Consider the following 24,421-nt stretch of genomic DNA (forward strand, 5'->3'; position numbering starts at 1 on the left):
AATACCATCCCCGTGTTATGTTAGGCAGTGTTAGGTCAATGCTTTCAGAGGCTGGACAGATCGTGTCAATGAAAAGGTTCAGGAAGGGTCGACTTCGCGACCAGCACCGATTGATGTGCTCCACATGAGTTCGTCACGCCAAGGGGTACTGGAGCATTAACGACACCAGCGCACACACAAATCCCCACAAACTAATATGACGTGTCATGGAGCACATAGAAATTCGACTCCCATTCTTGTTTTTTCTCTCGGGTATAATGCGTAGCCAGAATGGCATTTAAATGGCAGTACCTATGAAGCGGAGAAAAAGGGCTTTGGTTGCTTTGACACGAAGATAAAAAGGATGTTGCTCACTGGCACTGGATCCTCATGGAGACCCTGAGGTTGACTTCTAGAGGGATGATCAAATGGATGTCAGTGATGTGACTACTAGTAATAGTACTAGCTCGCTGTTCGGATATTAATTACACACGGGGTTGTTGTAATGTTCGCCAAGTTAGCGCTTGAGACCGCGACGGTCATCGTGAACCACTTATCCGAGACGAGCAGGAACGCCCTCGGAAAACGACTCATCATCAACTGCTGATCCTGTTTGAACGGAGCTGGTGTGCCCATGAGGGTTCAATGTAAAGGATACCGTAAACTGGGAAATCAAATGGAACGGAATTCAACGTGGGAAAACCAACTTCGTCATACGTAATTACGTAACTCGTCTCAGATTCTTTGTGTAAATGTTAACTTCCATCCCATTCATGGTTACAACGTTCCTCGCTTCCCTGAGCCCATAAATTCAACATTCCTTCATTACGCTCCCTCAGCTCTCGCTCTTGTATCCCACCAGCTCCAAAAAATTTGCTTGTACTAAGTACCGAGACCCTAATTCACTCGAAGCCCCTTTCACGATGTTTACTTTCAAGACTCTTACTTCTTTCGCTCTCCTTGTTTCCACGCGTCTTGCGCTCGTTCAAGCCGCTGTTTATGTTAGTCGTCGTGCCACTCACAAATAATTCTGATTTTTTCTTTTTGATCTCAAACAGGTCACGAACCCGGTACAATCAACTGTTTGCCCAGCAGGTCAGCCCTGTGAGGTGGATTGGGTTGACGACGGTCAGAGCCCTCTCCTGAGTGACATCGGAGAATGCACTGTTGGCTTGTATAACGGCGAGATGGTAACGAAGTTGCAGCCCCAGTGGACTACTCACGCATGTTGTCTTGCAGGTCCTGACACAGTCGCTTACGTCCGTCAACGTTGCGGACACGCATTCTTTCTCGTTCACTGTACGTGTCTTTCATTTCATATTCATCGCTTCTCTAATCACCGCGTATAATCGTACAGCCCGGCTCATCTATTGGCGATGGCGGCTAGTGTGTTCAACTATCCTTTCAACATGAGTTTGCATCTAATAATTGGCGCAGTTACCTAGTATTCACCTCAACCAGCACCAGCTACACGGGCTGGTCTGGTACTTTTGCGTTAGTACCCTTCCTTTTGTTTAATATATCATATCGATGACCGTGAATGCACCTTACAGCGTTAGCGGTTCGTCAAAAAGTTCTGCTTCTGAATCAGGTACTTCTACCTTTACGTCCACTGCAACATCGGCATCTGGAGGTAGCTCGACTACAGTCTCCACCCTAGATGGATCTTCGACCTCAGTAGCTAATTCTACCTCTGCAGGTGGTTCTAGCGCTGGGTTAGTTCCTTCATCTGCTCACGCTTCAAGTACCTTCACGTCAACTGTAACTACGCCCGTTGTCCCATCTAGCACGTCAACTGCTCCCCCCAGTGCAAGCACCCTATCTTTGCCGTCATCTTCTGTTTCCGCTAGCGCAACCACGCACAGTGGCACTTCCACCACCAGCACTAGCACTAGTGCGACTTCGTCGTCAACCCAATCTGGGGCTGCCATCCGCGCTGGTGCTTCAACCTCGTTGGCTGGTGGTCTTGTTCTCGCCTTAGCTGGGGCTCTCGTATTCTGAAATGTTGGTAGCCTAGAGGGTTAGAGGACTGTGGTCGCCGATACCTTTATTTTCTTTTTGCATACCCTTCCAGAGACGTTTTGATGACTTGTCGATGGCGATGCATGTACACTTTATTGTATAGTTCTCAGTTTTCACGTGTTTGCTTGTTGATGCTATCGTAGCGATTAATTGATCGACGTCAGTTTTACGAATAAAGAGGCTAGGACTCAGTCTTGGATCAAAGACTAGATTAGCTATGGATCATACTACCTACAAGGACTAGGTATGGTAATGGTGTACGTAGAACCGTATCTTCAGACGTGTTTGCGGGTATCTCGAGTCTCCTCCCGGATAGTGTTGTGACAAGGCCTCGCACGCGCACTAGACAACCTCGACAGTCCCTTCACACTTCGTGTCCTTTGCTCTGAACTGGCGACCAATCAGGGCAGACATGGCCTTAAGAAATTGCATCTGCTCCACGTCATAGGGGACTGGGCGCTTCTCGAGCAAATTTGAAAACCTAGGGGTCGTCGGCGTTGCACCCAAGCACGACCTCGTGGATTTAATTTTCTCGTAATCGTGGTCCAGTTCTTGCGAGCCTGCAGCACAGTCAATTACCGCCTCTACCGTCATTTTGTTTTGCATAATCAACACATCCTGCATTGAGTTTGCTCAGGGGAGACTGCGTGTGGTTGCGGTCCACTTGCAGGCTTGCAATATTGCGGTGAGCGGCTCATTATAAAGAGTGCGAGCACAGAAATCTCAAAAAAAAAAAAAAAAAGCCAACTGTGCCTAGTTTGAAAACTTGCAGTGACTTTTTGATGGTAAGTGTCACTCACTCCACTGACCTATAGATCCGACTCATGACACTGATGATCTAGATGAATTTGAATTTCTTGCCAATCTTTCTCCTGGCATTTACAGCTGTCAGTCCTCTTGGTGCACGAGCCATGCCCGAGACCACTGATGGCTTATGCACTTGGGAGCGATGTGGGATCAAGTGTTTGGGTAGGAGGATTGTGAACGCCGGTCCATGCATAATCGGCGGACGTCCCAATACTCAGTCAGTACTGTTGCAGTATCACATAAAAGTTATTGCATCACCAATGAGGGGTATGTCAGCGATCAAGCACAAAGTTCCAGAATACGTACTGAACGCAAAATAGGGATGAAAACAAGGTCTGCTCAAAAGTGCCTTTCTTGCCTTCGACTGTTCTGGCAAGTTCAAGAACAAAAGAACAAGATATATGATACTGCGGTTGTAGAACAGATCAGAACGAAAGCAGGGGAACAAAACTATAAACAGTGTTTGCTACACACGTCACCATGCGTGATGCGTGATGGTCCACAAACATTGTCAGGATCTCGAGTGAAAGATACAAAACATGCCGCTCTGCATTGCGCAACGTGATTGGCATGTTAGCAACTTGGGCAGTAACCAGCCATATGCGCCAGTAGCGTGATAATTCGACCGCTGTGAAATTCAAGCCTTGACATTGTTTTGTTCTTGGATCGCAAGGGGAGTGCGACTGGGGAGTTTGCCTGAAACTGACGGGTCAAGTCCAAGTCAAGTCGAACATCAAGTACGCGTGAGAGTAAATTACCAAAGAAGCGTGTACTGCCGTCGAGGCCACAGATTACCCCCTCGCATGCAAGTGCCGTTGCAGTTCGATGTCCGTTGCAGAACCCAAGCGCAATCAAGCCAAGCAGAAGCAGAAAGATCAAAAGACTCAAGCTCCAGCAAATGCAACCGAACGCCTGAAAACCGTCGTACGCCGCCTACCTCCCAATCTCCCCGAAGAGATATTCTGGCAGAGCGTCCAAACATGGGTCACAGATGACTCTGTCACTTGGAAAGTGTATCATGCCGGGAAGTTGCGCAAGAGGTGTGTTCTATTCACTCTATGCTTGCGGCGTGAGTGACTGACTCAGTGCTGCGGTGTGTTGGCAGGGCAAATCAGGAAAATGTCCCTTCGCGTGCGTATATTGCATTCAAGAATGAGGAGGTGCTTGCGACGTTCAGCCGTGAATACGATGGTCATCTCTTCAGGGACAAGACAGGTTCGTAATATTTGAACATAGCGCAGTTGCAGTCAAGTGATCTTTGCTGCAGGCAACGAGTTTCAGGCAGTAGTCGAGTTCGCTCCGTTCCAGAAGATACCCCCCGAGAAGAAAAAGGTCGATGCGAGACACGCAACGATCGATAAAGGTGCGGTTGGGTCAGGAGTGAAATTCCCATCGTACTCAAATGATTTATAGACGAAGATTACATCTCTTTCCTCGAAACGCTCAACAATGCTGAGAAGTCTGAGCATGTGTCCCTTGAAACATTGAGTGAGGATCGTGTCACGTTTAGTAACATCATTTTTGATGTCAGTTTTATGAGCAGTCGCAGCATCTCAACCACCCGCCGCGCCAAAAACTACGCCTCTTCTTGAGGCACTGAAGGCAGAGAAGTCAGCTCAGAAGGACAAGGAAGCCATCCTCCGTAATCATGCACACTACAAGGACATTTCTGTCGCATCTACCATTAGGAAAGAAGAGGTCAAGAAGAAAGCTCCCGCCCCTGCTGCAGCATCGCAGAAGCAACCCGAAGTCAAACCTGCTGCTCCCCTTAGTCGTAAAGCGAAAAAGGCCGCTGCAGCAGCAGCGGCAGCACAGCAGTCTGGTTCTCCGGCTCAGACCACGCCAACGATTCCCCCTGCGCCGAAAGGCACATCTGCAGGGCATGCTAATTTGCCAGCCAAGCCTCCTCCACAAGCACCTGCTGCTCCTCGACAACGCCCTGCCTCACAGAGTCGCCAGCAGGCGCCTAAAGTGCTTGCTGCGCCTCTCCCTCCTAAACCAGCGGTACAACCTACTCCTGCCAGTGCAGAGGTCACGCCACCTGCAAACAGTCGCAGGGGACGTCCAGTCGTTGGTCTGGGACGACAATTCGAGGCAGCGTTAAATGGTGCGGTCGGCCCTGGCGGAGGAAAGAAACGCGAGAAAGATACTCAACCAACTCCTGCGAGCGAGGCTGTGCAAAAAGATGTTGCGCAAAAACCTAAGGATATCCTTGCATCGTCTTCTTCCAGCCCCGGTGTCCCTAGTATTCTGCAACGCGGGGATGGACACCACACTGGGAACCCTACGATTATGCAACGCCCTCAGCCTAGTCATGTTCCTGAAAGTCCCGCTGCTACTGAATCGCATATTAGCAGAGGAGGGGCGCCAAGGAGAGGGCGTGGCAGAGGTAGGGGAGCTCCTCGTGGTGGCTAGGTGCGGCACCAGTCTGCAAGCCTGGTTTTTGTCCGCCATAAATGCCTCGCGAGATTGGTGGAGATCCTTTCTGTTGTGCTGCACGGTTCACTTTACTTCGTTGCAAGGCAGTTGGCAGTTGGAATCCAACCGAGCTACGAAAGGTAGTGACGTGCTATGTATGTTCACTTTGCGCCGGCCCAGCACCAATCTCTTGCGGCATGACTGATCCTTTTACGAATCCCTTTGAAGTAGATTTGACGTCGGTAGTCAGACCCCGTACCTCCATGCATAGTGTTCGCTAGTCGTTCTCTTACACGCAGAGGAATTAGCAATCAAGAAGGTAGTTCTGTTCCTGTTATAAGAATATGTTCTATTGTCACGCTATCTTAAGACAGAACCTCAGCATCCCAAAGCAAACGAGTCCAACTGTATCCAAATTATGCCATGAAACATCGATCAAAGACAACCTAATATATGAAGACAAATCGAGATAAGATAATCACAGAAGCATTGCGCCGAGGAGAGATGCAGCAGCGCCAACGAAGCATGTGATGCCAGTGATGCCAACCTTGCCTGCGGCACCAGTCTTGGTAGTAGTAGCAGTAGCAGTAGCCGAAGTTGATGTTTTTGAGCCGGAGGCAGAGGCAGTGGAGGAGGTGGAAACGGTCTTCATAGATACAGAGGCACTAGCAGTTGCCGTCCCGCCAATGGGAGCCGTCGATTGTCCATTGATTTCATTTTGGACAGTAGAGTTGAACGTTCCAGTCATGCCAGTCATCCTGTGACGCATTTGGTGGGTGATCTTTAGCCAAACACGAAAATCACTCACGAGAATTTAGCAGAGAAGGCCTCAGCAGGGAATTGAGGGTTGGCGGCATCTTTCAAACTGAGCGACGTGAAGCGAACAAAACTAAGAAAAAAGTTGAATCGATCTGGCCGTAAACAAGACAGTGCGGGTTTCTTACTATTCACTGCTGTCAGGTCCAATGGACCCATCGGGGGTGAAGCTGATTGACGAACTGGTCGACACGTCAACGCTGGGGTTAATAGTTTGCAGTAATGTCTAGCAAAAATAAGACTGCTGCCTCATTTACTTCAGGCTAATAACTGACCTGTTGGTTGGCATTGCCAGTGTAGATACCAACGAGAGAAGCGCCGAAAGAAGCGAGGTTCGGAGACATGCCATCATCTTGCCAATTGATAGTCGCCTGCTGACCAGCCGCAAAAGTGGAAGTTGCCACAGGGGAGGTGATCTTTACAGCCAGGTAATCATGTCAATTCGACGATAAAAAATCCAAGAGAGAATACGCACGAAGACGTTGGCGAGCGCAGAGGCTGCGAGAGCAAAAGAAATGATAGCCTTGCTGAACATTGTTTTCTACTATGAAGAATGAGCGTTATTCAAGAGAGTGTGGAGTGCTTTAAAAAAGCAGCGTTTGTGAAAACTGATACGAAAACGACAGATAGAGGTGAGCAAGGGGACGGGATTGAGAGGACAGTCAACGGAGTTCGAACTTCTTATGACCTAGGGAAAAAAGAATATCAGACGTCCAACTTGAAGCAACCGTCTACTGTCCCGATTATTTCCTGTAGTGCCTGGCTAGGGTAACCCGAACACTGTTCCTCTCATCAGCCAATCATAATAGTTTAATGATAAAATGGTACTGAGCGCACGGAAACTATACTTGCAGTTGGGAGAATTTCAGCTGAGCTATGACTTACGAATGGCAGATTCAGTGTTTAAATTTAAAATCGCGTGATGGCAAACCGATATAATCTGACGCGACGGTCGCGACGCCGACATGCGATGCGGGTCTCCCCGTCTCACGAGGTCTCACCTATGGCGGATTCAGATCTTCTTTCAAGTTGCTTGTGATTCCGCGCCCTCGGTGATGGACTGACGCATTTCTACAGTACTTGGGTCGGCTCTGAGCAGCCCTGCAATGGTCAGAATATGGTGTTCGATGTGTCTTTTTGACGTCTTTAGCGCCGTGCAATGAGGTGATGATGACGGTCGACGTAAACGGTAAACCGCGGGAAACTCCATTCTGGGACAAAAAAAATATTATTAGCTGAATTATGTACATATGTCTCATTAATCTGCTGAGACAAAAGAAATATTATGACACTGTGTGAATTATGCATTTCGGTCTTTTTTCCTTTGTTCTCGCGTTCGCTAAAGGGCCTCCGCGACCTGTAACTATTTGAGGCGCCAGCCACGGCAAGATCTGACGGATCTACCGCAAAAATCAGAAAATTCAGACGTAGACCCACTACAGAGGTAGCGGGAATAGCCTCGGACACGGCGACAAATAAGGCAAGTTATTTTCACGCACGTGCGACATGTCATCTATTTTCTACCGAATTCCCATTAGCGGTTGTCGGCCCACTCGATCATTCCGGAGAGTCGAAGACAGTCCGCATGACATGATCTACTTTTCTCCCAGTATGCTTGATGAATCCCAGGTAATCTAGCTCCTGAAGGGCCCGGATGAACCGCAATTGAACCTCCATGAGCCATTCCTCTTCATCTTCTCCCGCGTCCTCATCAATGGCCTCATCCTGTTTCTGTTTTCCCTTCTTCCTCGATGGCGTCCTAGAGATTCCATTCGCACCATCAGGAATAGGAGTCTTTCCAAGACGCCGCTTCTGAGCTTCCAAGAAGACCACGAATGCCTGAAACCAGTCATAGACATTGATCATCTTCGCGCTTTCTAGGTAGCCCTTGAATAGGATACTTATGTCGGGCAGGTCATCATCCTCATCATCTCCACTTCGTTGTCCGGCAGACATGTAGTCTTGGGGATGAATCAATCCCGCGAGGATGGATGCGCGAGGTGATGGATTGATCAGCTGGAACATTTAAAAAAATTGGCAAATTAGCGTGCATCCATTTATTAACAGCAAGGTTTAGTCGTCGCGTACCTCGGACGGAAATGGCGTCGAGCCAGTGTACCAGATGTCCCATAACGGGGCGTCTTCCAGTGCAACTATGCGTAGCCTGAGGTTTATAAATTATCAATCAACCGCAATGATAACTGCGGTACATACTTGAAATACTCTGAGAGCCAGTTTCTGAGCAGAACGGATATGTCCTGCGCGTTTGCATCCCGAGAGAGCATCCTATATGCTGTTTCCACGCGCGAAATGACTTCAACTTCTTCCGCTTTTACGTCCTCAGGAACATCCTCGAAGAAATCGTGTACTACCTGCACAAAGTCTTCAAGTTGCGCTGCGGGCAGCTTCCTACAGAGATCAGCAACAGCTCAATCAGCTACCCCTGTCGAGAGTACATACAAGCAAGATTCACATACATGACCACGGAACACAAATGACCGTATACACTGCCCAGACGTCCTCGCAACGCCAGACACATCAAATCGGGCATCGTTTGGTCACCCTGGACGACCTTGTGCCCATGCACCAGCATGAATTGGCGGATAAGGAGCACAAGCCGAAATGCCACACGCAGCAGCTTCGCGCGCATTCGGAAAGTATCGCGTGCAGTGTCTACTGAAAATAGGAGTGCATCGACAGTGGCATCTCGCCAACTAATAGCATGTTCTACAGGCATAATGAGAGTCGATTTGTGCACCCGAGCAAAAAGGGCATCGAGGAAGGAAAAAGCATCAGATGTGAGAAGCACTTTTGCAGCATCTGTGGACTGTCCTAACGCTTGAACAGGGGCGAGGACGCTGAGGGGCTCTTCAAAATGCTTCATGTGAGCCAGCTATGGCTTGAATTAATTATAAACCATTGCAGGAAGGAATAGCATACTTGAAGTATGGATAATAGACCGTCAAGTGACGAGCTATGACGAGTAAAAAAATCGACTGCGAAGTCGATGGTCGTTGGGCCAATCATAATTTCTGGCTCAAACATAGGATCAAAAAATGTCTTGAAAGATCCCGTTAGTGTCTTCGTGGTGACATCGAGATTCTACAAACCTCCAATATAATGTTGTGCAATGATTTTTCAGCTAGCGGGAAAGGGCAATCTCTCACTCGCAGTAATGCCAGCATAGAGTGAGGGTATGTGGCATGGATATAAGACGGGGAAGGGGGTGAAGCCAGTGCGAGGATAAATACCAGTGGTAAGCATGGGATATGTGAGCTAAGCATTGTTTGATAAGAAGACAAATATCAGCAAGAACTGTCTGACCTGCAAATTTCAAACATGTCTTGAACCACCTGAGGCTCCAGTTGTTCAAAGTCATGCATCACAACTACCAGACGTGACCTGTGATGATGATCGTCTTTTAATTTCACTCAGCGAACGGCAGGAAAGGGATTATTCGAGTCCCTTACCTCGCGCATCACATACAGCTCGATACCATGCCTCAAGGAGGGCGATATCATATGCTGCTAGTGAGGTAGATGGCTTGCGTTTTATGTCTGCGGGTATTTAAATATCAATAAACTAGAAGGCCAAAGAGAGTCGTGCGCAAGTACCTTGTCCTCCGGTAGGAGATCGGGATACAAAACCTGACACGATTGTCTTCATAGTTCCGGTAATAGTTGCGCAATCGCTTGGAAAGACGTGTATGACAAAATGATCATTGAAGTCGTCGAAAAGCTCGTCTGTACTTTCCTCTAGTCGGAAGGAAATCTCGTCGAAGAGAGAAGATGACGTGCTGGATGCTGTCAGAATAAGAATTGAAAGGCAGTATCTCAACCCGAGCAAGCAAACGTACATGTGACAGATATGACTGGTAACTCGGGGTATGGTAGTCCCGGAAGCTCATCCGTATAAGACTTCTTAACTTGCTCAACAACACTCTCCACGACCGGTGCGTGCAGTGCGCGAATAAGTTCCTGTTTACGTGAGATTTTCAAAAGGAAGAACGAGCGAAACACATACCTGCATCCTCTTCAAACATTTGCCCCAGGCTGCCCTGCACGCTTGAAAGCGAAGCTGACATCCTTGGGGAAGATCTCGCTCGGGGAACAGGGATGACGGTACTGCATTGGTGTTCACATCGTCTGAGCCATCTATTTCAGCTAGATTTTACGGACAGAAAGTATTTTCATGCTACCAGAATCATTGAATGGAATGTAGACTGTGGTCTGACAACCAAAATCAATAGACATGATAGACGTTTGTGTAGGACTTGCCTGATTGACATCCTCTAAATCTGTATCGACTGCCATATGGACTGAAATGATCGAGGTTCAAGGAGTGCCATAAGCCTTGTAAGCCTTCAATGTTTCGGACGGGCTTTGACCTGCCCTAAAGAACACACAATTGACGCGTCGCGACGCGTCCAAGCTCTGCAAACATTCATCCAAATCACTGCAGGGTGGTCAACGACTCAATTAGATCTTTTCAGAATGTCATCTCCTCCAAGAGTTGATTTTCCAACATCGGACATCGATGATATCGAGATGGACGGGCCTCCTCAAGATGGCACCATCGATCAATCACTGTCCATAGCTCCTCCTCCCCAACGTCTCTTTCTACCGGGGACACCTTCTGCTGCAGGCACTCCTGCGCGACAAAGATATGCTAACAGCGTTGCAGCTACGCCTATGAGCGGTATTGCTGCCAGACGGGCGCTTGGGATGAGCACACCTCGGCGAGCACCACGAACACCGCTTTTTGCTCGTGAGTGCTTGCTAAACGTATAGCTAACTGCCACTTATTTTTCATGCTAGCCGGAAGCTCCCCTCTTGCATTCCCAAGCTCTTCACCTGCTAAGACTCCTCGGAGGAGGGTCGCGATCGATTCTGATCCAGCTTTTCCAGACTCTGAGCCTCTTGCCTTTCCTTCGTGAGCTACTTTTGTTGAAATATCTTCCAATTTGTTGATGATATGTCAGGAGTCCAGCCGCTGCTTTTGCTACGCCTGTCAAGAACCGTCGCGGGGACATCCACTCTTCCCTTTCTTTAACACCATCCGCACGGCGATCGAGGCGTGGCGATTATAACAACGATCTCAACGATAATCTCAACTCAGATGGAACGCACCTCTCCATACCTGCATCATCTGTACCGCACCTCTCGGCACCCGCTGCACCCACAGATGAACCCGATGAAATTCGCGCTATCTGGGGAACTACCGTGAACTTGGCAGAGACGATGAAGCTTTTCCGCGACTTTTTGCGCGGCTTCAAGCCCAAATATCGTGTTATTCATGATCGTCAGGAGAACCTTCGCACTCGGACATTTGCCACCCCAGACGAAGGCGAAGTCGTATTATATGAGACGTACATGCGTCGTATCCGCCAGACTGGCGAAACGAATCTCAACCTCGACATGATCAACTTGCTTTCCTATCCGCCGTGCAAAAAGCTGTTTGCCCAACTGCAGAAATACCCGCAGGAAGTAGTGCCTGCGATGGATCAAATCCTCAAGGACCTTATGCTCGAACTTGCAGACGAAGATCAGCAAGCCGGCATGGACGGAATGCAGGGCGATCAAGGCGACGAAGAGATCGCCGACATCATGGGTAAAGTCTACAAAGTCCGTCCGTTCGGACTGACGACCGTGAATATGCGTGAACTCAACCCATCTGGTATGACGTTTAAAAAGTTCAAACGTTCTTCTATCGTCCTAATGTGCTCTAGATACCGATAAACTCATATCTATAAAAGGCTTGGTCATTCGCGCCACACCCGTGATTCCAGACATGAAGGTCGCGTTCTTCCGCTGCCTCACATGTTCTCATACTGTTCAAGTCGAAATAGACCGCGGCAAGATCGAGGAGCCAGCTCGGTGCCCAAGGGATGTCTGTGGAAGCGTTGGGACGATGTCTCTCGTGCACAACCGTTGTGAATTTGCAGACAGGCAGGTCATCCGGCTGCAAGAGACTCCTGATGCAGTGCCTGATGGCCAGACACCACACACCGTGTCACTAAGTGTATACGACGAGCTCGTTGATGTATGCAAACCCGGCGACAGGATTGTCGTCACTGGTATCTACCGCAGTGTCCCCGTCAGAGTGAACCCTCGTCAAAGGACGATGAAAAGCTTATTCAAGACCTACCTCGATGTTGTTCATGTCCGGCTTAGCACGGGTGGCACTCTAGGACTTGACCGCAGTACACGTCCTGCGGGCGGAGACAAGGTCCCTGGTATAGGTGGGGTTGGTGATAGTGCCGATGATCAAGAACTGGAAGAGCAAATTACCCAAGGGGGACTAACACGTAAAGCTGCACTTGAAGCGAAACTTATCGACCTTAGCAGGCGACATGATCTCTATGATCTCCTTGCTCGTTCCCTCGCGCCGTCAATCTGGGAAATGGACGACGTGAAGAAAGGTATACTCCTCCAGCTCTTTGGTGGTACCAACAAAAGCATCGCAAGAGGTGGTGGCGGAGGCGGACCTCGCTACCGTGGGGACATTAACGTACTTTTGGTCGGTGACCCTGGTACCAGTAAATCACAAATTCTACAGGTATGTTGGTCTCTGTCTGCAGTAGCAAAGCTAAGCCAAACTCATTGTTAGTACGTTCACAAAATCGCTCCTCGTGGAGTCTACGCATCTGGCAAAGGCTCTTCGGCAGTGGGTCTGACCGCGTATGTAACCCGAGACCCTGATTCCAAGCAGCTTGTCCTCGAAAGGTAAGGAATGCATCATCGTTATCTTGGATGTCGTTGCTCACGGATCTGCAGTGGTGCCTTGGTGTTGAGTGACGGCGGTGTCTGCTGTATTGATGAGTTTGACAAAATGTCTGATGCAACTCGTAGCGTTCTCCATGAAGTTATGGTCAGGCTCATCCCGAGATTCTTTTGAATGTTATTGAAACATGTTCACCAGGAACAACAAACTGTGTCAATAGCCAAAGCGGGCATTATTACTACTCTCAACGCCCGTACGTCTATTCTTGCGGCTGCGAACCCTGTCGAATCAAAGTACAACGTCGACCTCCCCATCACGCGTAACATCGACCTCCCTCCTACGCTCATCTCCCGTTTCGACTTGCTATATTTGGTACTCGATCAAGTAGATGAAACCCTCGACCGCAAGCTTGCCCAACATTTAGTCGGGCTGTACCTCGAAGACGCACCCAACACTGGTGGCTACGATGTTTTAGTGTGTCTTGCATTACCCTTTTCACGTACTGAGCTCACCTCGTTTTAGCCTCTTGACGAGCTCTCAGCATATATCGACTATGCACGCACGAACATTCACCCCGTCCTGAGTTCTGAAGCAAGCGACGAGCTCGTCGCTTCTTACGTTTCCCTACGCTCCATCGGCGCATCAGACCCCCGCTCGTCTGAAAAGCGCATAACCGCCACAACTCGCCAGCTCGAAAGTATGATCCGCCTTTCCGAGGCCCATGCCCGTATGCGCTTTGCTGCGCACGTCGAATTGCAGGATGTACAAGAGGCATGCCGTCTCATGCGAGAGGCCATCCGCACGAGTGCCATGGACCCCCGCACCGGCAAGATTGATATGGGTTTGCTGAACACCGGTACTGGTGTTGGACAACGCAAGATGCGGGATGACATGCGCAGAGAGCTGTTAACGATGCTTGATAATGGCGCTGGAAAGGGCAAGGGCTTGAAATGGGGCGAGGCGATGAAACGCCTTGCAGACCAGAGTAGTATCCGTGTTGATGCTGCCGAGTTTTCTGAAGTTATCAAAGTGATGGAGAATGAGGGAGTGCTGACGGTGGTTGGGGAGCGGGATAAGAGGATGATTAGAAGAGTTGAAGGAGCGTGATATTGTATTACAGGCATGGATCGGCATAACCTGTTGTTTTTTGGCTTCAAAATATTCTTTTTGCTTGTTAATATGCTATCAGGATACTTGGCTACGTGTGTATCGATACTATGTGGATCTATAGGATGGAAGCCGCTAGTATGTATGGCTCCGAGTAATAATCATTCAACACAATTTGCTACTTGTCCGAAATCTGAACTTGAGAGCAAACAAGTTCCGAACCAAGTGCGATTGAGATTAAGCAATGTGATATCCTATGGTACTCCTTCAAAAAACCTAGAAAAATGAATAGACTGATATTCCAACTTTAAATGATAATTCATCGAAACATTCCCACTGCCTCCCAATAGTCTACCCATTGCGTTGCATTGGCTGACGACAGGGGCTCCAAGTCTTTCACCGTCGGACTGACGCGCTGGGCCACATCAGTCGCGAATGAGGAAAGACCACCTGCTTCTGAGTGCATCTCCCCAGACGCTCTGATTGCGATATCTGATCGAGACATCGGGGACAAAAAGTCGAGAAGCTTGATAGCAGGCTAGAATGGAACACCATGTGGGAAAATATTCAGTCAGAAAATGACACAAACTTACGATGCGTTTTATGTCTGCCTCGCTTGCATTCTTGGCACTTAATTCGACCTTCTTGAACCACTCCGAAAATGGGATGAGGGGCAGCGGGGCGCTTGTTATCCTGCGCTCAGAAATGGCGTCCGCAACAGGTCGCATCAGCGTCCCCCACGCTACTGGTCTCGGATGCACCAGATTAACCGCGATGGGGGGCTCTTCTGCTGCAAAAGCCACATCAAGAATAGCGTTCGACACCGCGTGAGTAGGAATCCATGACAAGAGCTAAACCCTCCGTGTCATTGAGGATGAATACCCCACGTTGAACCACACTCACCCCTTGAGCTTCCGGGAATACACCCAAACTTACGCTCGACTTGACGATGATCGGCAGCCAGTCCGTCGTCGACCAAGCTCCTCGTGGAGGTCCTCCCGCTATTTGTCCGATTCTGAACGAGCATGCCGGCAACTTGCTGTTCACGAGGACCTTGTTCAAGGCGGCATTTGTCAGATCGGCATACACCCCTAAGGTAGCGTACGACTCACCCTTTCACAAACGTATTTGCTCGCACCATAGCCGAAGCCTGCTGCAACGCCCGCATCACACTGTACTTCTTCCGGGAAAGGCCCTTTCGATTTATCCCAATTTTGCGCAGTCGATATAGAAGAGGTGAATAATATACGCGGCTTCGGATGGCGCGGAGAAGACAAAGCCAGATCGATAAGATTGCGGGTTCCCCGAACATGAGGCTCGAAGGACGACAGCGCCAGGTTGAAATTGAGCTGCCAGGCATTGTGAATGATGATAGTGACGGACGTGCGGATCTGCATTTGCGTTTTATTAGTAGACTAGTCTGCAGAGCAGACTGGAAATGAAACGAACTTTCTCATACAACTCTTTCTCCAAACCCAAGTTATCACCAGAAGTATCCGTTTCTATGTACAAAAGTTTCTCTGACTGCAGGAGAGTGACATCTAAACCGCGGTCATCGAATCCATTCTTCTGTCGTTCTTGAATGGATGTAGCGCCCCTCGATGAACGATTGAAGGCATATACCACCGAGACATCCTTGCGCTGTAGCAAAGATGCAAGCAGGTACGAACCAAGACCACCTGTGGACCCAGTCAGGATGACTACATGATTGCCTTGACTGCGTCCGTTGACAAGAGTGGCAGAGGTATCTATGACAGAGTCCCCACTGAATCCTACTGAATACTTCTCGATCATGTTCTTGATCTCAACTTTGACATCGACGGTCGGACTGTTCATATGCAATACTGCGTAAACGACGCTTCTCGCGAGCTGGCGAATCGAAGGACTTGAAAAGACGATGTTCTGGTCAATTTGTGATGCCGAAGCCTGGACATCGCGATCTGATGATGACCTGAGGGAACTGATGATCTGGCTTCTGAGGAATGTCGCAGAAAGACTAGAGGTAGAAAGTCGGTAAAGCATGAGTCTTGATTGACTATCTGCTTACCTGTCAAAGCCCTGAGCAAAGAAGTCTGCATCGGGATCGACCGCCTTGCCAGCGTTCACAGAAACGGCATGCAGCATGAGCCAATTCTCGACGTCTTCCACAGTCCAGCTCGTAGGCAAAGGCACATTGATGCCTGTTCTGCCGCTCTCCACCTTGTGGTATCTGACGCACATTAATATCATTTTTAGATACTGGTGAAAGCACCTTCTCACAATGCATTGATCTCCCCCTCATATGTTTGGATAACGGCTTTCTTGGCGATGGTCCCTTTTCCAGTTCGAGGCATAGGCTTTCCCCTGGACGTCACAAGAACCATTTCCTTGAAGATTCTGCCAAAGGCAGGGCCTTCCTTGTTCGCTTCTTCTATCTCCGGCCTTCAAGAGCACTTGAGTCATGAGAGCCGCATGCGCTTTTACGAGGGTCTTACCAAACTCGATTCCTGAACTCCGAAACCTGTGCCTCGTCTTTGACGTCGATTTTATGCCCCGCTCGTGGCTCTATAAGGACGCCAACCTGGCTACGCCCACGGCCAAAGATGATGGCGCCATTCACATAGGGGTTGGTCCCGATGACGCATTCCATGGGTGCTGGTATTACTTTCTCCCCAGACGAGAGCGTCAATACATCGTCCTTTCTTCCTGATCTGCAAGACTGATATTAGACAATTCCAGAACACGAATGACACAGTTATCAGTCGCACATCTTCCACAAACCCTCGATTGTCGGATGCTTGATAAATAAATCCGAAGTCGCATAACCCTTGACGTCCGGGAGATTCTCTACCGACACATGGTACGTCGGAGTTGTCTGCAAGGAAGAGTTCATATTGAGAGGATGTATGAAGACTGAGACGCACTAAAATTTGGCATTCATACGTTTTATCGCCCTGATGAACCCATCTGATCTTGACGTTTGGGATAAATTGCAGCCAGTCCCAAAGCTTTTTCTCGACCCCATACCGCAACAAAGGAGTGACAGGTCCAATTTCTGTGGCGCCGTAGTGAGGGAATATATTGATTCCTGCATCTACCAGGGCATTTCCCATCTTAGAGGCGAGTGGACCGCCAGTATAAAGCTACAACACCATGAGTCGTTCCTTGCCAAAAATAGACTTGTGACATACGACATATTTAAGATTCTTCAGAATATCAAGAGCATTAGGAGATGATACCCATTGCTCTAGGAAGCAAGGCATAGCCCACAACGCGTTCGATTTGGTATCAAGCACACATTCCAAGATATTTTGGGAATTGGGTGTTATGGGAGCAGCTGATGGGTCGTGGAGGGATGTGGGCGGGTAAATAGATATGCTGCTCAAAGATGCAATGGGTATCAGCAGTTGGATCAGTATGCCTGAGGTATGGAACGCTGGAACGGATGCAGCAGTGATGCGGATAGGAGTGGGAGCGTTGATGTGGTCGACAATGGATGCTGATACCAGCCTAGTTAGCAGTTTGCTTCGTCGATTGTGTCGGTGGCTTACGGTTTCTACACCATTCAATGATGGTCTGATTGGTTGTTGGAATGGCTTTCGGGAAACCAGTGCTACCAGAGGAATGTATGTAGTATAATATATCGTCCTGAGACGGCCGAGAAGCTTGGGGAGGGTATGGGAGAAAACCCTCGTCTACAGAGCCTGTGCCAAGCATGGGATATAAATCTTTCAGCGCCGGCATCATGTCAAGCTGCAGCTGGCTCGCTTCAATGCCATGAGATATGCTACCCGCTTTGACTTCGTTGAGCAGGGAACTGAGAGAGTGGTGAGTGGTGACTAGACGACAACACTTTGTTTTTTGCATGAGGTTTAGGATTGCCGCCGCCGAATTACGAGGTGAGATGGGGAATGGCTTTAAAAACAGCAATCAGAGATATGTTCGAGCAGAAAAAGACGATCACATACAATCAGCCCAGCGAGGATGATACCCATGACCACGGTCTGGTAAAGGAGAGTGTCTGAATTGGCGATGATGCCAACCACCTGTTTGTCTGTGCCTGCACGATCTGGTCTAACCTGATGTGCAGCACGATGACAAGCTCGATAGAAGTCTAGATGTGAAATAGAGATGAGGTCGTTGTTGCCAGGTTTGTTGTAGACAAAGAATGTGACGCCCGGGTTATGTTGGGCATTGAATTCGAGCAATTCAGGAAGGAACAGAGATCCGTCAAGAGGAGGATGATTAAGAGAAATTGGGTGTGAATTGACCATGATTTGGATGCTCAACTGGCGGTCAAAGTTTGTGAAGGGTATACATACGCGAGTCTTTTTAACAAAGCCGGCTAAGCGCCTCCGACATATTTGTTAATGACCACGGTCATTTTGAATTCGGGTATCTTCTTCGAGTCGTTCACTCCGTCAAGTGATATACGTTAGTTTGAGCCAGTTGACCGGGACCATTGGCGTCACGGTGACGTTCTCAGAATCTCCGAGTGAGGTAAATGTTTCTATCGGCCTCCGACGTGGAGTGTTCCGTGTGTCAATGACCTTCAGTTAGGTGTCCGCGATGAGACTTCAGTCGAAGAGCTGGACAAGCCTGAACTTCGGGATTTCGTACTCGGGCCATCCTAGTGTGAATGAGAGCGAAGGTTTAGGTAACTCCGGCTAGTCTATACAGACAACAAGGTTCAGGCTGGTCATTTAACCGGTTCAGGCCTGTAGAGGTATACTGCTGGTACATGGCAACCAGACGCACACATATAGCCCCCGGCCGGGGTCAACGCAACATCGTTCCCTGAAAGATACGGGCTTCTAGTCTTAGCCTGGATATTGTGAACCTTACCAGGCCTGATGTAGCAATTTTGATTCATGTATCTTTTGTCACACCTTCCCTTTGACTTTTAGTTCGAGCGATAATGATCTTGAAGTTCTATAGTCAAATCATGTAAAACTCCTTTCCTATATAAGAGCAAATATGATAATGTGATGCTCGGTGACAGAATTACGCTAATTATTGTGATATATGACCATGTATTTTCCTCACCAGTTCACTGATGGAGAGCCTATTCACAAAAGTTGGCTTGCTTTGCTTTCCCAAATATTGACGTGACATCAATCATTCTATCAGACGTGCGCGTGATGCACGCTAACTGTTAAAAGAGTTTTTGTCTGGTAATGTACTAGGACAACTACTAATCATGGACCAAATTCCTTTTCTTTCGTTTTCATAAGAGTCACGGTCGGGCTTGGGTCGGGCGAATGACACTAGTACTGAGGCGGTCTGTCATGTGCACTGCCTGCCGCCCGAGCGATTACACTATTCGCTTCCTTCGTCCATTTCACTGAGTTCGTCGTGTCTCGCACTCCTCACTCGCAGACAATTATGTTATACCCACTATTCACACTGTAATTCGCCCTCTGTACTGCCTTAGTCGATAGTGTGTCATGCATTCCCAGGTTACTCGAGGGGTAGATCGAAGCAAATATTCACTGGCGACCCTCCCGTGACCTAATGAATCATGTCAGGCGACTCTCGGTCTAGTCGAACCTGCTACACACCAACAACTCTCACTCCTCTTCTACTAGTGAATTGGGTAGCTCAAGTATTCCTAATCTACACCATGAAATACCTTATCATCCCACTAATCCCACTGTACACCCAACCCATAGCAGCATACCACCATATCATCAATTTTCCGGACATTCTATACCATACCATCATTTGCCACATCATGGAGCACATCTTTCACCATACAACCATTATAATTACAGCCACACTCCCTACCATATTCCATGCTATACCGGTCAATCGCAATCATAATTTTTCGCTCCAACTTAACCGACATCTCTGAGGCATTGCCGAGCGGGCTTAGAAATGGCAGCTGTGACAAACTGTGACAAAAGCGTTACTTGACGACTTGTGGAGGTGACGACTCAGCCGGGATGGATAGTATCTGCCTAAACTTTGGTGCATAATGAATAATTGTCGTGATCATGATCTTGTATAACCACAAACTGTAAAACATATTAAACACTTGAGATAGACGCACACTGAGGGAGGCTATCGGAAGCAACAAACTCTCGAATCCTTTGCCATCCTGGGGGTATTGTTGATGCAGCAAGGAGTTGCACTCGTAAAGTTGTCGGCGGAAGAATGGCTTGGAGTTCAAGCTATTCTCCCGGTGACGGCGTCTTTGAAGACCCCTCCGCAGAATCGGTCTTGACTCATCTGGTAAGATCCTAAGAGATCATGGTCATGATACAGGCAGGTTGGATACGACTTGAAGACTTCGTTTCCACAGTGATCAAATTCCCATCCGACGAGATATAATATCGCAATCTCGCCGTACGGAAATTTGGATAATGTGGATTTCGTCAATGCGAATAATTGAGCTTATCGCACTGCACATACGTTCAGAGCAAAGATGAGAAATGCTGCCGAGTTGGATGAACGACAGTTTATATAAGCCGCCCTTGCCGGTGGTAACCGGTGGTACTGCCCTGTGGCCCGGAGCACGCCGCTGTCATCACATGACACAGATTGACAAACTATGAATTTGATAAGCTACGGCAAACCGCGGAGTTTGAACTGACGATTTAAATTTTTCAACAGAGCGAAAGTCATCACTTACTGCTTCGTCAAGAGTCCCGCCGCTAGCCCCAACTTTCAAGTAAGTAAACCCATCCATCGTATTCCTTGGTCGTTTCTGCTTGGTCCTTTTGATGAATAAATATCACATTCAAGCTCAACAGTCTTATAGACCTCTGTGTCTAGCTGCTGACTACCATTACTTCTGCAATTCTGATACCTATCAGGCATTCCAAGATCGTGATTTGATCAAGTGCTAATGTTCTTTGTTCCAGGCGTCATCTGTATATCTTAGTCCTCTGGTTCCCTGTGCTCATAGTATTACATGTCCAATTAATGCGATGTAGTGGCTTGCCACGCTGAATCTACTGCTTTGATCACGCATTCCGAGTTGCTTCGTGCAGTACACCAATTGTATAAATCTCAATAATGTTATAGGATGAAAGTAAATAAATGCATGTGGTCTGAATACATGTGCAGCGAGGGAGGTGAATGACATTCTGGCGGTCCATAGTCATACCATCATAGTGCCGTTCCCCGCTCGAAACTGGCCCGAATCTCCGAGGTATATTTGTCGTAGTACCGCGCAATCTGTTACTCTTCATGAGCTCATATTTCAAGAGCAGGATGTACAATGACATACCTTTTTGTTGAACACCCGATTCCGCTCATTGATGTAGGTAATGTCGCCCTCATCCTCATTGAGTCTCTTTCGCGAGAATTTGCCTTTCTTGTCAATGCTATGGCGTAATGTCAGTGCTACGGGAGAGCCAAACCGGACAGCAACGTACTCTCTGTTGATCTTGCCAACCACTCTATCGATGGCGTCTTCAGTAGGCTTGTTGTCAGCGTACAGTAGAGTATTGGCATCCCGGTAGAAACTCTCTGCAGCCATCCGTTGTTCGGGTGATGGAACCACCTGAAAAATGTATATAATAAGAAATAAAATACAATGGAAGGTTCGATAGCACGCACCTGTCCGCCCGAAGGATCAAATGTTGTGAGAGCAGATGACGACGGCGTACTACTCCCAGACTTTGATAGAGACCCTGGTGCCAATCCTAGTACGGCCTCCTTCTGTCGGTTGTATGCAGCAAGGTCAGGTTTGATGAGGTCAAGGTCTTTCTTGTAGCGCCGTCGAGCCGCGTGAACATCATCTACACAAGGATAATGAGTGTCATCATGCAATGAACAATATAAAACCCTACCGTGAAACTCGTAATCTGCTCTCCGTGCCTTCCTCGCTTTCTTCTTTTCCCAATTATCATTATCCTCTATCGTCCATTCCCAGTTCTTCTGCCGCTCCACGTCCTCTCCTCGATCCTCAGCTTCAGCCTGCATGCGTAAGACCTCCGCAAGTTTCCGCTGCCGTTCTAGCCGTGCAGCATCTCTCGCTGTCATCTTGGCTTTGGCAGACTCTTCAATGAGAGAGGCGCGATTCGCTTTCGTCGTTGAACGCTGTGAAAGAGCAGGTAAGGGACGTTGAGTATGACGCAGAGGACCACGCACCATCTTTGCTCTCAGTTGCTCCATCTTTGCCTTTCTCTCCTCCATAGTCATCGTACCTTCCTCTACCGTCTTTTCTTCGCCGCTGTCTGAAGTCATTTGTTGAGCGCAAGTGAACAATGCTGGACCACGAACTGCCATTGCCGAATGTGTAAACGTCGCTTATGTAATTCCAAGCTTAACTGAACTACAACATGGAACGGTACATAGAATTGGGCTGTTCAGTAAATTTACTTATTTACAGTTTCTAGTGTAAAATAGTAGCAAGGCAGTTGTGCATGATTGGGGAGATTCTGCAGTTTCGAGGCAGCGTGTTTCGAAATGAATTGCTTGTGAAGGCAAATGCCGATGCTACGGCCCGGCCGCCCGGGGGTAATAGAGGGGGCGGCGCTTGAACTGTAACTTTTCCGAGTCCAATCAATTATCATGCCATCATTCAAATGAACTCGTGCGCCAGAAATCTTCCAAGACATGCATATTGTGGGCGCCCAGACCTGCGTGTAGTTTGACTTCTACTTACTGCAGAGACAACAAATAAATGGGCAGCCGATGGTCAAGCTGGTCAAGACCCAGCACATGGGCGGTCTAGTATTCAATGCTCGTCGAAGCACGTAGTTCGCTTTGATGCAAGAGCCGTCCAAGCGTGCATCCAAGCGTTTACCTTGCCCTGATGTCGCGAGGGACCAAAGCGCTGGTCTACCGCGATACTTAAGGCGTCCAGATTGCGCGACCTTGGTTTCTGTACCACACAGAAACAAATCACCCATCGCTCACCGTGACCAGTATCCAATTCTATCTTATCCAAGAGATGTCCCTCTTATCTACAGATATTTCTGCGTCTAGCTTGTCATCGTTATCCCCAAAGTTCCTAGAGATCGCTTCTATTCTGACTGCCCAAGCCGATAAAATAAGGCAAAGAGATCAATCGATCATCATGATGCAGTCGAAGTTAGAGTGAGTTATTTTCATGATGTTATTTGCTCAAAGTCCCTAATAAATACTCAGTTCACAGCAGGCTGTCATAGAGGAGATTCGTTCGGAACAGCAACAGTTAATATCATCCGTTGCATCCTTCATGGAAAGCAACGAGCAACGCGCGCAAAAGCAGAAAGATACCTCAGCAGCACTTTCCTCGCCTATCGTTTTGGAAACGCCAGAGCCTGCGACACCCGATGCGAACCCAGGAGTATCCCCATGCACTTTCTCAGTGCCAAAGTTACCTTCCTCTCCAACAACTCCCACACCCGCATTTCACCCTTCATCTTATCGTAAAAGCACTCCTGCTGCGTACGCCAACTTGAGGACTGCCACCGCTGATGATGGATGGAGAGTTCCGGAGCACTACATTAAAGCACAACGAGGTGGCCGACTTCGGCGCCAGGGTGCTTTCTATGGTATTCCCGATTGGACTACTATGTCAGCAATCTCTGCTAGTTACGGCGTGCATGATTCTGGTGCCCCTCCCTCTCCTCCAGCGAGCTCTCAGATCCAAGAAGAAGCGGAGAATTGTCACGCAGATGTGCGCACGCCGGTGGAAGTTATGCTGGAAATAGATGCTGCTGTTGATGCCGTGAAGGCTGCACTAAGCAACGAAAGCGATAGGGCCCCTGGTACCTCTTCCCGTGACTCCTGCAAGCGTTTCCGAGATCTCGACGAGCATGAGGCACGCAAGACTGCAAATCGCACGCACCCCTACTTGAGGACTGCCACCGTTGATGATAGATGGAGAATTCCGAAGCACTACATCAAAGCACAACGGGGTGGCCGACTTCAGCGCCAGGGTGCTTTCTATGGTACTCCCGACTGGATCACTATGTCAGCAATTTCTGCTAGTCACGGTGTGCATGATTCTGGTGCACTTCCCCCCTCTCCTCCAGCGAACCCTCAGGTCAAAGAAGAAGCGGAAAATTCCCGCGTAGATGTGCACACGCCGATGAAAGTTACACAGGAAATAGATGCTGCAGCCGACGCCGTGAAGGCTGCAGTAAGCAACGAAGGCGATAGGGCCTCTAGTACCTCTTCCCGTAACTCCTGCAAGCGTTGCCGAGATCCCGACGAGCAAGAGGCACGCACGACTGCAAATCGTATGGACATATCTAGCATCGTTCATACTACGCCCGATCGATCTTCTTCCTCCGTTTTATCCTCTTTGTGTTCCACTGGACATGGTGCTGGTGGCTCTAACCGCGATGGCTCCCCAAAGCGCAGACGTGTGGCTCGAGAAATCGTTGACTCTGATGCGGTTTCTGACACGAAACGCCCGATTCGCAGAAGTCTGCGCCATGCGATGCCCCGTTGATACCGTTTTTTGCAACTTACGTGACACCTCTTGTATCATATTTACCTCGTTAGTTCCGCCCACTGCTCAAGGATGATCGATGGGCGCTTGAGCGGTCTGCAGGGTTGTATTACTATATATATGAATCACATCGAGGTTAATGAATGCTTTTTAACATGATGCGTGCGCTGGATT

General features: G+C 48.6%; 9 protein-coding genes across 9 annotated transcripts; 5 read left to right on the forward strand and 4 right to left on the reverse strand.

Moving 5' to 3' along the window:
• Positions 1-902: 902 nt before the first annotated feature.
• EDB93DRAFT_1245339 (uncharacterized protein) lies at positions 903-1,980 on the forward strand (the record flags this gene model as incomplete). The annotated part of the gene is made up of 6 exons (XM_041452309.1): positions 903-980; positions 1,038-1,169; positions 1,219-1,278; positions 1,337-1,365; positions 1,417-1,473; positions 1,533-1,980. 6 exons carry the CDS (start codon positions 903-905, stop codon positions 1,978-1,980), a joined length of 804 nt encoding a protein of 267 aa, XP_041313280.1.
• A 568-nt stretch (positions 1,981-2,548) lies between these two features.
• EDB93DRAFT_1116218 (uncharacterized protein) lies at positions 2,549-3,621 on the forward strand (the record flags this gene model as incomplete). The annotated part of the gene is made up of 4 exons (XM_041448322.1): positions 2,549-2,686; positions 2,745-2,786; positions 2,844-3,075; positions 3,129-3,621. Coding segments are annotated over exons 2-4 (320 nt in total), but the record flags the coding sequence as incomplete, so codon positions are not given.
• Positions 3,622-5,545, forward strand: EDB93DRAFT_1218295 (Smg-4/UPF3 family-domain-containing protein). Its single transcript, XM_041451101.1, has 5 exons — positions 3,622-3,848; positions 3,914-4,023; positions 4,076-4,171; positions 4,222-4,296; positions 4,352-5,545. Exons 1-5 carry the CDS (start codon positions 3,634-3,636, stop codon positions 5,221-5,223), a joined length of 1,368 nt encoding a protein of 455 aa, XP_041313282.1. The 5' UTR covers positions 3,622-3,633; the 3' UTR covers positions 5,224-5,545.
• A 159-nt stretch (positions 5,546-5,704) lies between these two features.
• On the reverse strand, positions 5,705-6,577 carry EDB93DRAFT_1245341 (uncharacterized protein; the record flags this gene model as incomplete). Its single annotated transcript, XM_041452310.1, has 5 exons — positions 5,705-5,984; positions 6,035-6,115; positions 6,171-6,268; positions 6,318-6,458; positions 6,518-6,577. The coding sequence occupies 5 exons, from the start codon at positions 6,575-6,577 to the stop codon at positions 5,705-5,707; spliced, it is 660 nt and encodes a 219-aa protein (XP_041313283.1).
• Positions 6,578-7,255: 678 nt separating this feature from the next.
• EDB93DRAFT_1116228 (origin recognition complex subunit 3 N-terminus-domain-containing protein) lies at positions 7,256-10,460 on the reverse strand. The gene is made up of 13 exons (XM_041448323.1): positions 10,320-10,460; positions 10,241-10,271; positions 10,066-10,187; positions 9,899-10,019; positions 9,657-9,845; positions 9,513-9,599; positions 9,367-9,460; positions 9,153-9,318; positions 8,983-9,102; positions 8,520-8,935; positions 8,257-8,451; positions 8,131-8,206; positions 7,256-8,058 (listed from the first exon to the last, which is right to left on the reverse strand). Exons 1-13 carry the CDS (start codon positions 10,353-10,355, stop codon positions 7,600-7,602), a joined length of 2,112 nt encoding a protein of 703 aa, XP_041313284.1. The 5' UTR covers positions 10,356-10,460; the 3' UTR covers positions 7,256-7,599.
• Positions 10,461-10,766: 306 nt separating this feature from the next.
• Positions 10,767-13,872, forward strand: EDB93DRAFT_1075342 (MCM2/3/5 family-domain-containing protein; the record flags this gene model as incomplete). Its single annotated transcript, XM_041445156.1, has 8 exons — positions 10,767-10,809; positions 10,860-10,974; positions 11,024-11,718; positions 11,771-12,600; positions 12,652-12,767; positions 12,819-12,912; positions 12,964-13,239; positions 13,288-13,872. 8 exons carry the CDS (start codon positions 10,767-10,769, stop codon positions 13,870-13,872), a joined length of 2,754 nt encoding a protein of 917 aa, XP_041313285.1.
• A 168-nt stretch (positions 13,873-14,040) lies between these two features.
• Positions 14,041-18,337, reverse strand: EDB93DRAFT_293588 (putative aminoadipate reductase). The gene is made up of 13 exons (XM_041455999.1): positions 17,820-18,337; positions 17,403-17,766; positions 17,043-17,350; positions 16,776-16,994; positions 16,620-16,726; positions 16,347-16,562; positions 16,132-16,293; positions 15,920-16,081; positions 15,322-15,868; positions 14,985-15,263; positions 14,776-14,925; positions 14,466-14,723; positions 14,041-14,410 (listed from the first exon to the last, which is right to left on the reverse strand). The coding sequence occupies exons 1-13, from the start codon at positions 18,123-18,125 to the stop codon at positions 14,192-14,194; spliced, it is 3,297 nt and encodes a 1,098-aa protein (XP_041313286.1). The 5' UTR covers positions 18,126-18,337; the 3' UTR covers positions 14,041-14,191.
• Positions 18,338-20,852: 2,515 nt separating this feature from the next.
• EDB93DRAFT_1116233 (SYF2 splicing factor-domain-containing protein) lies at positions 20,853-22,171 on the reverse strand. Its single transcript, XM_041448324.1, has 6 exons — positions 21,952-22,171; positions 21,651-21,900; positions 21,418-21,599; positions 21,234-21,361; positions 21,086-21,182; positions 20,853-21,033 (listed from the first exon to the last, which is right to left on the reverse strand). The coding sequence occupies exons 1-6, from the start codon at positions 22,087-22,089 to the stop codon at positions 20,965-20,967; spliced, it is 864 nt and encodes a 287-aa protein (XP_041313287.1). The 5' UTR covers positions 22,090-22,171; the 3' UTR covers positions 20,853-20,964.
• Positions 22,172-22,359: 188 nt separating this feature from the next.
• On the forward strand, positions 22,360-24,398 carry EDB93DRAFT_1116235 (uncharacterized protein). Its single transcript, XM_041448325.1, has 2 exons — positions 22,360-22,902; positions 22,954-24,398. The coding sequence occupies exons 1-2, from the start codon at positions 22,757-22,759 to the stop codon at positions 24,245-24,247; spliced, it is 1,440 nt and encodes a 479-aa protein (XP_041313288.1). The 5' UTR covers positions 22,360-22,756; the 3' UTR covers positions 24,248-24,398.
• Positions 24,399-24,421: the final 23 nt, after the last annotated feature.

Source organism: Suillus bovinus (genome assembly GCF_016758785.1).
Source record: "Suillus bovinus strain UH-Sbo-P2 chromosome Unknown EDB93scaffold_2, whole genome shotgun sequence".
Lineage (NCBI taxonomy): Eukaryota > Fungi > Basidiomycota > Agaricomycetes > Boletales > Suillaceae > Suillus > Suillus bovinus.